The sequence below is a fragment of the Triticum dicoccoides genome, chromosome 7B, assembly GCF_002162155.2.
Source record: "Triticum dicoccoides isolate Atlit2015 ecotype Zavitan chromosome 7B, WEW_v2.0, whole genome shotgun sequence".
NCBI lineage: Eukaryota > Viridiplantae > Streptophyta > Magnoliopsida > Poales > Poaceae > Triticum > Triticum dicoccoides.
Genome location: NC_041393.1, coordinates 574,226,544 through 574,240,436, shown reverse-complemented (window position 1 = coordinate 574,240,436; position 13,893 = coordinate 574,226,544). Strand labels below are relative to the sequence as shown.

General features: G+C 41.6%; 2 protein-coding genes across 2 annotated transcripts in view; both read right to left on the bottom strand.

The window, feature by feature from the left end:
- Window positions 1-3,642: 3,642 nt before the first annotated feature.
- On the bottom strand, window positions 3,643-7,875 carry LOC119336540 (protein HIGH CHLOROPHYLL FLUORESCENCE PHENOTYPE 173, chloroplastic-like). The gene is made up of 13 exons (XM_037608579.1): window positions 7,079-7,875; window positions 6,695-6,907; window positions 6,086-6,296; window positions 5,899-5,974; window positions 5,665-5,800; window positions 5,455-5,559; window positions 5,279-5,356; window positions 4,882-4,971; window positions 4,730-4,795; window positions 4,500-4,556; window positions 4,354-4,431; window positions 4,213-4,260; window positions 3,643-4,098 (listed from the first exon to the last, which is right to left on the bottom strand). Exons 1-13 carry the CDS (start codon window positions 7,763-7,765, stop codon window positions 4,027-4,029), a joined length of 1,917 nt encoding a protein of 638 aa, XP_037464476.1. The 5' UTR covers window positions 7,766-7,875; the 3' UTR covers window positions 3,643-4,026.
- A 551-nt stretch (window positions 7,876-8,426) lies between these two features.
- Window positions 8,427-13,893, bottom strand: part of LOC119336548 (probable histone acetyltransferase HAC-like 1) — a 13,899-nt gene continuing 8,432 nt past the window's right edge. Inside the window, exons 10-18 of the mRNA XM_037608593.1 lie at window positions 11,931-12,059; window positions 11,597-11,797; window positions 11,263-11,405; window positions 10,825-11,137; window positions 10,586-10,725; window positions 10,205-10,283; window positions 9,709-10,098; window positions 9,139-9,356; window positions 8,427-9,024 (exon numbers count right to left, since the gene is read on the bottom strand). Of these exons, the coding sequence (XP_037464490.1) occupies window positions 8,916-9,024; window positions 9,139-9,356; window positions 9,709-10,098; window positions 10,205-10,283; window positions 10,586-10,725; window positions 10,825-11,137; window positions 11,263-11,405; window positions 11,597-11,797; window positions 11,931-12,059 (1,722 nt within the window). The 3' untranslated portion in view covers window positions 8,427-8,915. The remainder of the gene's footprint in view (window positions 9,025-9,138; window positions 9,357-9,708; window positions 10,099-10,204; window positions 10,284-10,585; window positions 10,726-10,824; window positions 11,138-11,262; window positions 11,406-11,596; window positions 11,798-11,930; window positions 12,060-13,893) is intronic.

Here is a 13,893-nt window from a genome sequence, read left to right as displayed (position 1 = left end):
ATATATATATATATATATATATATATATATATATATATATATACTTAGTTACCTATGTTATCTCTAATATGCTTAGTTTTCTATAGGTTAGCTTCATTTTACCTAAGTTGGCTCTAATATGCTAACTTAGAGCTTATATGCTTAGTTTCCTATAGGTTAGCTCCAAAATAACTTATGTTAGCACAAAATGATCAAGTTTACATAATAAGCTTATAGTCTTCTTCTTATTCTTCTTCTTTTCCAAAATGACATAGGTTAGCTTCATTTTACCTAAGTTGGCTCTAATATGCTAACTTAGAGCTTATATGCTTAGTTTCCTATAGGTTAGCTCCAAAATTACTTATGTTAGCACAAAATGATCAAGTTTACATAATAAGCTTATAGTCTTCTTCTTATTCTTCTTATTCTTCTTCTTTTCCAAAATGACATAGGTTAGCTTCATTTTACCTAAGTTGGCTCTAATATGCTAACTTAGAGAGCTTATATGCTTAGTTTCCTATAGGTTAGCTCCAAAATTACTTATGTTAGCACAAAATGATCAAGTTTACATAATAAGCTTATAGTCTTCTTCTTATTCTTCTTATTCTTCTTCTTATTCTTCGTCTAGTGTTCTTCTTCTTCTCTTCTTCTTCTTCTTCTTCTTCTTCTAACTTCTTGTTTATCATTTTGCAGATTTGGTTTAATTCACGGAAGCTTGCATGGATGGAGTGCTTCTTTTCCAATTGTGTTTTTATTTTGTATTAATGTGAAACTTTTGTGAATTGATGGATAACGGTGTTGGATGAACAATGTGAAACTTTTGTAATATGTAATGATGGAACTATGTGTTGGTTATGTATGTATATATGATGAAACTTGTGTGTTGGATATGATTGTTATATGGATGCTTGTTGTATATATATGTGTTGGATATCTCATATGTGAAATAGTGACCTGAGATTAAGAAAAAACAAAAAAAATAAAAAAATTGTTACTAATGGCGCACTACCATGTGGTGCGCCATTAGTATAGCAGACACTAGTGGCGCACTGTGGGCAATACTAATGGCACACTGCGTGGTGTGCCATTAGTATACCAGATACTAATGGCGCACCATTAGTAAAAATACTAGTGGTGTGATACTAATGGCGCACCAGTAGTGCGTCATTAGTAGGCAAAACTGGTGCGCCATTAGTAGGCCTTTTCCTAGTAGTGACAAGAACTCGTGAGATAGGTTAGTATAAACCAATGCAAAACCTTATCATTTTCTACTGTAATAAATCACTATCATTATTATTCAACATTGCATACTAAATGCCTCTGCATATTTAACACTCCTATCCTCAAATAGAATCATTAAACAAGCAAACATATGCAAACAATGCAATCATAACAGCAATCTGCCAAAACAGTATAGTCTGTAAAGAATGCAAGAGTATCAATACTTACGTGACTCCAAAAATTATGAGAGAAAATTCCCACTGTAATAAATTTATCAGAGCTTAATATGCAAAAAGATTCAACATTATACCATTCTCTGACTTTTCTAGGGAATTTTTGCAACAGCGGTAAACTTTCTGTATTTTCTATTTCCTCACATTCGTTGACATGTAAGGATAAACAGACATGGTTTAAAGTAGGATGAACATAGTATGACATCATTCATATCATGAGCAAACATATATCAAACAAACAGACTATTGTATCATTGTGTGGGCACGTGAACATCACAACTAGATTACAGATCAAGACCAAAAGAATATACTTCCTCTTTTTTCAACCGTGTAAGGTGAAATGATACGTTAAGACAACTGTGTATAGAAATGAACAAAGTAACTGACATTAGCTGCAAACCAAGCATTTAAATAAACACGTCACAGTAACAAGTAGTTCAAAAAGGCAAGAGGAATAAGGACTTACAACAACAGCAGCTTGAACTGGTGTGATCATGCCCTTCATCTTGCTGGTGTGGCAATCCTTGAAGATTTGCACTGCATTCGGTTCAGGTTCTTTTTGGTCCGCACGGGCTTTCCTCTGTATTTGGAACAAGTCAATATAGATACTATAATATTGCACAGAAAAAAGAAGGAAGTAACAGCTACTTACAAGAGCCTCACAGTGTGCAATATAGCTACGAGATCATGTTGTATGTTGGAATTTCACTTTAGAACGGTTGGTCTTGTTCTTCAAACAGTTAGCTTAGAAGAAGATACACTTGTAAGGCACGTACGTAAATACAAGTTCAATATTTGATCTGATCAAATACATATACCCTGTCCGATACTTTGGATCAGACCAGTGTTTAACAAGAGTTGTCCAGTCTTCATCTGTAATATATTCCATTGGAGATGTTTGGGTGATTTCATTGTTAGCCTTGCCTTCAAAGTGAATTTTTCTAAGGTGATACCAATATTGTCGCAGAGCAGATTAAAAAACATGAGGGCATGCTTGTTTAGTTGCATCATCTTTCGAATCTAACTTGAACCTCATCTGTTGAAAAAAGAATGTGAGTCTTATTAGGAGGAAGCTAGAAAGTATGGAACAAAGCAAGACAATATTACAAATTGCGACGAATAACATTACTTACGGATAAATGATCAAGGAAGGTGTTCAACTCGCTATCGTCTTTCTCATTCCTATACTGGATCCACGTGGGAGGATACGTGCATGACACCTAACGGCAACGGCTGCATCTGATACTAACTTGGCTGACTCTGTAGCATCACGTGGCCTTTTTAAACCTGCCTCAAAATGGATCTCCATTCTTCCTCCTTTAGATTTTGTTAATCTGTCAAGCATTATCCCTAATGTCTGTTTTTGCTTGCGCCGTGGTGCTAGTTCAACAACAAATATGGAAAGTGTTAGTGCACATCAAACTGTGAGAGTACATATAAAGGAGCATGCAACTGCAACTTGACTCGGTCAGATACCGTCTTAGTACACGTATGAACAGTTTGTGTCAAATAAAATGGGGGTATTCGGGATGACACATTAGAGTTCTCACAAGAGTTCGAAGAAATTTAGGATAATCATATTTTTAGGACTTTAGAAAGCCCTTTTATGACGGTGTAGGGGAGAAGTTCTTGGGACTCTTCTAGAGTTGCTCAATGGAGAAAACAGGGGGATGTGAGCATTTGTCGTGGTTATAAGCACCGATAGAAATGACATAGTAGACATGGACCACAATCTCTTTCGTTGAGTTCAGCTGAGCTAGATTAGACTGTTTTAGATTTACTAGAGATTATTATTTATATGAGTGTGAGCCCATAATTCTACGCAAACATGTCGCCTAATTCGTCGAGAACCGAGGATAGCTTACATCAATATGTTTGCTTGATGTCTTGATCTTGGCATTATCATTCTAGAGAAGAGAAGAAGTTCAGATTGTTACACTTCATTATATCAAAGCAAATTCACCACTGAGCTTGCACAAGTCGCAATTGCATATCCAATTATGAACAACATTTCTTCAACACAAACGAATACAGTGATAATAATGATATAGATCACTAGATACTTGTAACTCACAAATTTGCGTTGGTGCTTTGATTGCCATTGGAAGTACTACCTCCGTCCCACAATATACGATCATTTTTCAAGCTAACATAGCTTGAAAAACGATCTTTTATTGTGGGACGGAGGGAGTACTTAACACTTATGCCATGGTAATTGGTAACATTTTACTAAGTGAATGATAAAAATAGCTCAACATTTTTTCCCAATAAATCAAGCTGATCTTTCACAAATCACATCATCAAACACTTACTTCTGAGCTTCAAAGGCTATTCTTTCATTTCTACTTGAATCTTGTTTCTTCTTCGTTTTGCTGAAACTCTGCAAGCTTACATTCTCAGAGGAGAAAGAGTAGAAACAAGAGAATATACCATTACAGTGGCCGAATTTGTTCTGTGAAGTGATCCCATCGATGAACTTTACAAGAAAAAAGGGCTTGTCGTGTGAATTCCACAAGGCTTCTATGAGGAAAACATGTAACTTTACAAGAGGAAGGGTATACACATTACGACCCGTATATGACACAAATCTGAATTAGGTGTTTTTCTCTAGAACCGATAGTGCCGGTGTAAGATAGTTGTTAGCCTTATCTGGCAAATGAGCCACCTGCAAAAGAAAACAAAAATCAGTTTTACACACACATGAAGATCAGAAAGAAGGTAACTTCTGACTGGAACAAGGAGATCCGTCCATTCGATTGCAGCTTCAACTATGACTTACAAGTTCATACAGTTCATTCCCTTGCTCAGAAACATACTCATAGCATACCTAAGTGGTTCATGGTAAACAGTTAATTTAGATTGTAATCATCAGTTTGAAAAAAGCATCAACATATAGAATATATGGACGAACAAGTCTTACATCAAAACTTTTGTTTCTCGCCGTGGAATCATGCAATGCTTTGACACAGATATCTGCTACATCCGCACAGCTGATAGCCTACATTACAACTTCAAGAATCAATATTATGGCACTCAATAAAGCAATTATGGTCCATGATATTTCACCTGAGAGATTCTGTTTCCTTGATCAAAGATCAGTGCACGCTGACCGCCAGGTTCTTCCTGCAAAGAGAAGGTCGAATGATCATGATGCGACCATTTTAACACACCTAACACTTCAAAAGTAACTAGCATCTGCTTTGGCAATCCTACTTGCAATGATACAATCTAACAAACTGTTTATTATGTTGTTGAAAATAGGGTGGAATTTCAGCTGTTGTATTAGTATGCCGTACCTGCAGTGGACCAGGCCGTACAATTGTGTATCCAAGGCCTGACCTTCTCAGCGCATCCTCTCCAGCCTAGAAGAATGTGGAGGGCATTGATGATTTAATGAGCATTTGAAATAGACAGGCACAGATACGTGATGTTTACAAAAAAATAGAACCTTCTTTGCTTTGAGAACTTGTTCTCTTCTGTTCGGTTCAATTCCGGAACCTGTGCATGAGACCAGTATGAAGTCTGTTTCTTGACCGGTCTGCAACGAATTAGAAGATATATGGATCAATAAACTGATAGAGAAGACGGTTCAGTTATGACAACACATGAAGTCATGGGGAGGAAAACTTCGGTAAAACAAGAATTACAAAGAAAAGGGGAAGTAGCTAAGCCATGGGGCAGTCAAATAATCATCTTTTCAGTGAAACTGCAAATGGGTTTGTACTTCAATTAGGCAGAAAAGCGAAACAAATATACAAGAATCTTGGCCACGAAGAGAGTTTTCAACCATAGGAGGAAAAACATGCGCGATAGTATGGCAGTTCAATAATATAGGAACAACTTACAGGCAAAGCTTTGATGTACTCCAGTATCAGCTCAAAATTTCTGGGGTCAGTGGCACCTTGGGTTCCATCACCAGGTCTCTGCGCAATGCATTAGTAGCTAAGACGCCAATTTAATGCTATAAACAGCCAGTTAATATTTGCTGATGATGGAAAATAATTCATCATGTTGTACTGACCTGCCTTTTTGGTTCAAACCTAATGGTGAAGGTATGCACAAGAAAAGGGTCTAGGGGAGGATCTTCTGGTTTTACTGGACGGAAAGCCGAGAAAGGTACTCTTACCTGCAGAAAACAAACATAAAAAAATGGAGATCAAATTATACGTTCATCGCTTGCTAACATGCAGTAAAATCACCTATTACTGCTAAATTGTTGCACACTACTTACCCTACAAAAGCCTACTTTTGTAGTCATCCGAGCAAAATACTTCTTACTCTGGGAGGTGTCAGCCAATGGACCAGTCTCAAGAATAACAACATATGATCTTCCATTTCCTCCCACTGAAAGAAGCAAGCCATCGTACCTTTCCAAGATTGACAGAATCGACATGACGTTCATTGTGATGCGTCAAGATTTTTCAAAATCCGAAGCTGTTAAGCAAAATGCAAGAGATCTTAATACCTGTCTAGGGTGGAACCTAAAGGGAGAGATAGCCTCTTTGATATCTCGACATATCCACCTCTTGTAAAAACAAATCCTGACATAAGTGGATGTTCATTAGAAAACTAAGACCTAGGAAGAAAAATCAATATATCTAGGTAAATTAGTACATTTGCTAAGAAGTGTCCTACACAGCATAGGGCCTTACCTGCAAAAACAGCCTGGCCACCTTCTGAAAAGTCAAATGATGCATCGATACCTTCATCGAACATAGAACCAGAAGCATAGGCATTCGGGAAGTAAGATCCCTGGTTCACCTCCCAGCCCTTCAGAGACTTGGCAGATTTGAATTTTGCTATCAAAAGTTTGCTCTTGCTGCTTTTACCAGCCCTGAGCTGAGCCATCTCATTGTAGTAATCCTGCAGAACAAAGCATTTTCTAATTACTCCCTCCGTTCCTAAATATAAGTCTTTGTAGAAATTTCACTATGGACCACATACGGATGTATGTAGATGCATTTTAGAGTGTAGATTCATTCATTTTGCTCGGTATGTAGTCCATAGTGAAATCTCTACAAAGACTTATATTTAGGAACGGAGGGAGTATAAGTTAGTGAAATTAGAAGAGGTAAATAATGATATTAGCTTTGATCCTAAAATTACTACCAATATCATTTTCATCTAACAAATCTGAACGGTATTATGTGTACTAGCGATCTTAGTTTCAGAACTATGACCGCATTTATCCTAAAACGGTGTCTACTTAAGAACAGATGGAGTGGTTTCTAAGATTAGAAAATTAAGGTTAGAAGGAGTACCTGGAAAGCCTTGCTGACATTCCTGACTCCTTGGTTATCAACTCTGTTGAGGTCCCCGGTAATGGTTGAGCGCGCAGTGGCACAATAGATAATCTTGCTGCAACCTGACACGGCCGATTGCACAGCCAAAGGGTCACCAACATCGCCAACAGCGATGTCCACCGATCTCGGAAGCATGTCGATCACATCGGCATCGTCCCTTCTAACTAAAGCCTGTTGCACAATGGTAAATTTGTGTCTGAATTTCCCTAGTTTACCACAAATCAGTACATTATGAGCTCAATGAGCACCGTTGCCAGTTTGCCGCTTGTTGTGTCTAATCATTATGATTATCCTAGTGGTGAACAAACATGATGGTGAACACGAAAGAGAGTGGAAGAGTACCTTGACATTGTATCCTCGGAGCATGAGCTTGCGGACGACGATGCGGCCGATGCGGCTGGTGGCGCCGACGACGAGGACGGTGGTGTCCTGGGCGCCGGGGACGGTGAACTCGCACATGGGCCCGCCGCGGCTGAGCACGGCCTGCTCCGCCTCGGCGAGCGCCTCGGTGGCGGAGGCGCTGGACATCTGGCCCAGGCGCGAGAACTTGCGCCACACCTCGTCGAACAGCTGCCGCGAGCGCCGGCCCAGCCCCACGGGGCTCACGGCCATGACCTCGTCCAGGTCCAGCGAGGCCGCCCGGCTCTCCTCCTCCGCCTTCTTCTTCTTGGCCGCCGCCTCCTCCTCCTCGGCTTTCCTCCTGGCCTCCTCCTCCGCCGCCTCCTGCTGCAGCGCGGCCGCCGCCCTCTTGCCCTTCCGGGCCCGGCGCTTCTTCCGCGTGGACGGCGTCGCGTCCGCGCCGTTGGCGGCGCCGAGGACACCCCCCTCGTCCTCCACGTCCTGGTCCTGGCCCGGCTCGGACGCCACCGCGGCCGCCGGCGTGGGCTTGGCGGCGAAGCAGCAGGCGCTGCCGTGGTACCGCGGCCTGGGCGCCGCGGCGCGGGACGGGGACGCGCAGTGGGTGCCGTGGAAAGAGGCGATGATCGTCGCCGCTCCCGCCGCGCCCGGAGGCGACACGGCAGCGACCATGGCCGCCGGCGACTGTTAGCTCGAGCCTTGGACGAGGAGAGGCAGCAGAAGCTCTGCTCTCTTTCCTGTAAAAAAAATTCGTTCTCGGTATATTCCGCGACCACTCCCGGGCCGCGCAGGCAGATAAAGCGGGGCAGGGGAGGCAGCGGCCTGAGTGGCGCTCCCTCCCCGGGCGCCATTTGTGGCTGCGGTTGCGGGCGAGCTGGCGAGTTCAGCCGCGCGCTGGTGGGGCTCACGGCGCAGAGGCACGCGCATGGGTTCACGGCGAGTGTCGCCGTCGCGGGTGGGTGACTGGCGCCCACGCTCTGCTACTATTTCATACTACTGGATAGGGGGAGGCGTGGCCGCGTGGTAGCGGGTGGCATGCCGCGGCGACGTGGCTATGCCGAGTTCACTTGCCAGTTGCCACCCATGCTGCCTCTTCCGTTCCGTGCGGGACTACTGTATTTCTCGGCCAGATGAGGCCAGATCAGTCAGCCATCCAAGTCCAACAGGATGGCGTGGACACGCCCAAAGCCTCCAGGAATCTGGATAATCCTGGCCGAGCTCGGGAAACTCCCATCACAAATAAAGATGCGAAGTACACTAGTATACGTCACAAGCAGGGCAGGAACCAGAGACCAGGGACATGCGCTGCCACAATTCATTCTTTGCATGTATATATAAAGATCCATCCTACACAGATTGCAAAATGTAGGGGCTGGAACTGATAGTAAATAATAAATGAAATAACCGATATCAACCATGTTCTGTTCCGTTCTGTTTGCTTTCTACAGGTGCTCTCTGAGCTGAGACAACAACAAAGAAAGAACAACTATGACTGGTGTTTTGCACCCTTTGACGCCAAGTATGGCCTATTTTGCACATGTATAATAAGGAGCCGTCCAAAATCCTATTGTACATGAGCAGGCTACAGAACAAGGCCGGCACAACGATTACAGTATAAGTTACCGACGGCAGGACCATCGATCGGTATGCTGAGACAATTGTCAGCAAGGGTTCTGGGACCGAGATGTTCCATCTCCAGTATAACTGATCTTTCGCTCAAGTTCGCCCGTACAGAGCTTGTCCTTCGGGCTTGAGACGTCATATGTACTTTTTTGCTGTCTTTCTTTCTATAACAGTATACCTGTGTGTATACCTGGCTTCACTAACTCCTGGCAACTTCTGCGGCTCTCTGCCTCATCATCTCGTTCACGGCGGCCCTCCTCCTTGATTCGGACTGCTGCTGCGTCCACCTTAGATGGGCTTTGAGATCCCTGTGTTGTTCAAGCAACCCGATATTACTCGTCTATTCCGAGAGGCAATACCTCAAACACTACGTATGTAGGTAACATACAAGGGGTGGTGCGAGCGGGAGGGGTGTTAATTACCTGCATCTTGGTATGGTACACTTTGATTCTTTGCAAGTTCGGGCGTGGAGTTGAAGCAGAGACCACGTCCTTTGGCAAAGTGAACAGCCTCCGGCTGCCCGTTTCTGGCACCTCGTTGCATGACCAAAGAGTCCCTTAAGTCTTCGGCAATCAGGATACTGGCAACCAGCGGTGCGACATTTATGCGCATGGACCAAAAGGTCAAGCATTCGCCGTGCCTGCACAGCCACACAAGAATCATCGTAGATTAGTTTTAAGATTGATTCCTTAGCACATACTAGTTCATAGATAACCTAGTCCATATAGTAAACCATAAATCACAACCACAGCACCAGCAATACACAAGTTGCTCAAGGCAGAAAGGATAACATATGGTATACAAAACTGACAGCACACTAAGTGGACAAATATGGTTTTCAAGGGAATAAATGGACTAGTATTGGCATTAGACTTAACAATGCAAAAACAAGAAAAAGGTATGGAGTGTTACCAAATTAAAAGGCAGCATACAAAAAATGTATGTGTTGCGATAAAATTTTCGGCATTTAGCTTTCACAGAATATAAATTACCTGCTGAATGCGCATCTGGCGAGCTTCTTTATTTTGAGCATTACGGTCTACACATGGGTGATTTGTTAACTTGTGACGATGGTTGGCACCTCCGTCTTTATTGTAACATCCTGCGCACACATCAAAGTCTGGGCATTCTTCACATCGCCACCCTTGACCAGCTTCAATATCGTTATTGCAGATATTGCATGTGGTAACAAAGGCTGGTGCAGTTGGATTATGAAGGTGGTATAACACCATCATTGAGGAGTGTTTTGCACGGCGAAGTGTGTCATATTGATAGTGATTTCCTTGACAAAGACTCAGGAATGCCTGTCTGGTATCGAAAAACTCACACTCCAAGACATCATCTCTGTCCTTTGTATCTTCAGGCACCCCAACAATGTCAACCTAAGAAAGAATATTATGTAAAAAAAATTTAGCAATTTGCATTGTTGCTTCACTTATATTTGATGAGTTAAAAACTAGAGTAAAAAAATAGTTTTCCAGAACTTACTGGGTGCAGCACATGCAAATCTCTACTATTACTCGGGTGCCTCTCCTTTTCTTCAAGCCGTTGCTCTGAATCATAACAACTGAACAGAAACAAGGGTAACAGCCAATATTAGACTAGCTGCAAGCAGATCTTAGAGCAATTTATCCATTTATGAAGTTGTGTAGAGATTAGGGAACCATAGTCACATATCACGAGGATCACATATAATTACAAAGATACTACTACTACTACTACTACACACACACACACAACACACACTTGTCAAGCATAACTGGTTGTGCTTTCAAGTTGCAGCATATATATATATATATACCCCAACAATCATGTGCATATCAAACAGATGTGCCATTTATTGGGTCCATCACATGAAAGTAACTTTACCTGTCACAAATATAAAAACTTTTACACTGGTGGCAGACCCAGCGTTTTCCAGCTACCATAAGAGTAGAGCAGTGACTGCAAGAATGCTGCAAATGGACCATGATGAAATCTTCCTTCATTGGGTAAATGGTTTCTCCAAGCTGCACAGCATCAACTAGATGGCTAAGAATAACATGCGACACGACTGAACTGATGCATTTTTGGTGCATCAAGAAATAGTGCATTATATAAAACTATACCTTTTGCATCAGGATAGCATCCTTTGAAGCATTCCCACTTAGATCAGTCTGGCCAGCAGCTCTCAAAGCTCTTTTCGTGATAGTCTTCTTTAGTTTCCCCTTCTTCTGCAACTTTCTATCATCTTCTTCTAGGAAAAGTTGGTTGATCATATCTTCTGCAGCTCCTGGCCAATAATCTCCATCAAAATATGGCAAGCGAGCTGCAGTTACTTTGGCCTTGCATTCTTTTGTAGTGATAAAAAAGTGATCATAGAGATTTGTCAACTCGACAACAATACGCTCCTTGACAGCTTTTCGAAGCATAGATAAGTACCTGTGAAAGAATTATTAGTCATATAGGACAGGAATCACAGATGCCACATGAGGTATTCATTATTTTGTAATGCAAAACATTATTTATGAGCATATAATAACATAAATGCCAATCTAGTGTCTTACCATTCGCGCAGCTTATCAGATTTTGGTGTCTTCTGAATCTCTGGATGGCAATATAGAATGTAATCTTCACCCTTCAAAGGTGGGCAAGCCCATATGTAACAGCTAGTGAATCCGCGCTGCTTACAATACTCAAGATAACCGATCTGTATGAGTATAAAAGTAATGTTATACTGAGAGCAAAAAATATTCCCAACATAATGAAACTCAAGTTTTAAATGGTGGATTTAGGAAACCGTTCACACTCGGCTTGACATAAGCTTTCTAAAAATTAGGAAAAAGAAACTAACTAGAATAGTGAATTACCAGAATTTCTCAGGTCAAAAAAAAAATTTACCAGAATTTCATGATAGACATATGTCCGCAAGGCCTCCCCAGACACTGTTTTTACGTCAGGTCTAAAGAATTTGACAGAATCAAGATATGACAGATAAACCCGACGTTGGTTTGGGTCTGCACATTCTGCACCAAATTCTTGAACATACATGCTAAAGAGGCACACTTCAACACCTTCTATTTTCTGAAATAAGACAATAGCCTGCAAATATTTGGCAGTAATAGAGAGGATGAGAGGATGAGTTTTAAAAAATCCTGACAGAAAGAAAACCCAGGATTACCAAATACCAACATCAACTGATTTTATACTTCAAATGACCGCATTGTTTTCTTACCTTGGATTTGTAAGGGAATTCTGCTGGGTACTTGTCTTCTTGAAAAATCTCAAAAAAACGTGGTTTAACTTCTAATTTCTTGTCCACTGATGAAACAACTCTGACCACAAGTCCATCGGCTCCAGAAACCTGATAAGTGAGAAAAAAAATTAGGAGAAAACCGGGAAAAAAGAAATCTCACTTAGAGATTAGAGGCTGAAAAAAAATAGATTGGTGAATATAATAGTGGCATATATTCTATTACAGGACAAAATTGCCCAGAAGTATACTTGAAGCAGTGCTGATAATGCATAACCTAGCACACTGAGTTAAGATTGTATCACGATGGCATGTCTGCTGTGTTAGCTTTGGCATGAGGGCAGTCGTCTTATCATCAGATTAAAAAAGACAATCAAGCATCAGTAGCACGCACCACATAGGGAAAGGGAGACTGTCACGATGGCCTCTCCACTCTTAGGCTAAGTATAAGAGCACAAGATAGAAACCAGTCGGCTAAGCTCTCAGTCTGCATGCTATGCAAACTTACTTTCCTGACCCCTTTATATATGTGGTTCTGCACTGTGGTAGTAAAACGGTGCTGCATTTTTTTACAGGTTTTTAACCAAGCTAATATGATTAGGCTTCCTACGCGCCCAAGTCTCTTAACTTGGCCATAGGGATATCGATGCTAACCTCATAAGGACAGATAACTAACATAGCTAGCATTTGGCAATGAAGGTGCTTTCCAAAAGAACTACCACCCTGGAATAAGATTTTTCTACAGTTGCCTCATTGTATCTCAATGTTAAGTCAACTACAATCTATAATAGTGATGATCTTCCTTACGGAATCCCAGATCAGCTAAATAAACAAGTGTGCACAAAAGCACACAACTCAAGCATGATTGCGGAGAATCAAATATTTGTTTCACACGATGCTACAGCTATTTAAAAAGCATGCAATAAGATCATTATGCACTCAAAATTGAAATTCTAAAGTGATGCATATTCAATTTTCCTAATGTTTTGTATTGCTTCATTATATATGATAAATCAACTATACTTCAATCAGTATAATGCAGATTGCCTATTGTCCAATTCTAACATGGTAAATAACTAAAGATACAGCTAAGCAACAGCGTAAAAATGTCAGATGTCTGTGGTTTAAAATGTGTTAAAATCAATTTCATGAAGCAAACTTAGTACTATGAGGAGTGAGTACATAATAAAGACAGGCAGGACCATATCTGTGAACTATGTCATCATTGCGTATAGATAGAATATGCATAATGAGATTATACAGGGAATGCTGAGAGGCACGAGTGGCGAAAAATGCATGATGAATTGTGCTCAAGTTGAGAAACTCACTAAAAACATCAATGTGGTGCATTAACTCTTGCCACAATAGCAACCGATACCTCAAAAGACGCACTTGCAGTAGATAATGGTATAGCAGCAGTGCTAAGAAAGTGCACGTGCGGCTGGCTAGGTTTCAAAAGGTGCACTTGCAGCAGTACAAAACAAGGAATCAAGATCAATGTGGACGGTGGGTTTCAAATCAATTCCATGCAAAGGGTCGACTGGCTGCCTTATTCATGATGCTGATGGTAGATTGCTACAGGCAAGAGCTAAGTGGTACCATGCGGTTGCCAGCGCTCTTCCTACGGAGGCATTTGCTCTAAGAGTTGGTCTGGATGGCTGTTGAGATGAGGAAACAGAAGGTCATCGTCAAGAGCGACTCTCAAGTTCTTGTCAAATTTTAGTCCATATGCTTCGGCTGAGCGGCAAAGGTGTGCTTGGATCATGGATTTCAAGTCGCTCGACTAGTCGATGAGTCGCAAAAAAATGTCGACTCGAGTCGCGACTGCAGGCTCGACTTTTTCCGAGTCGCTGCCCCAGAGATAAATATGAATCCGGGCTTACTTTTCAGCCTTCAGCATGACTAGAACTCTGCACTTATTCAGTAAAGAAAAACTACTGATTCG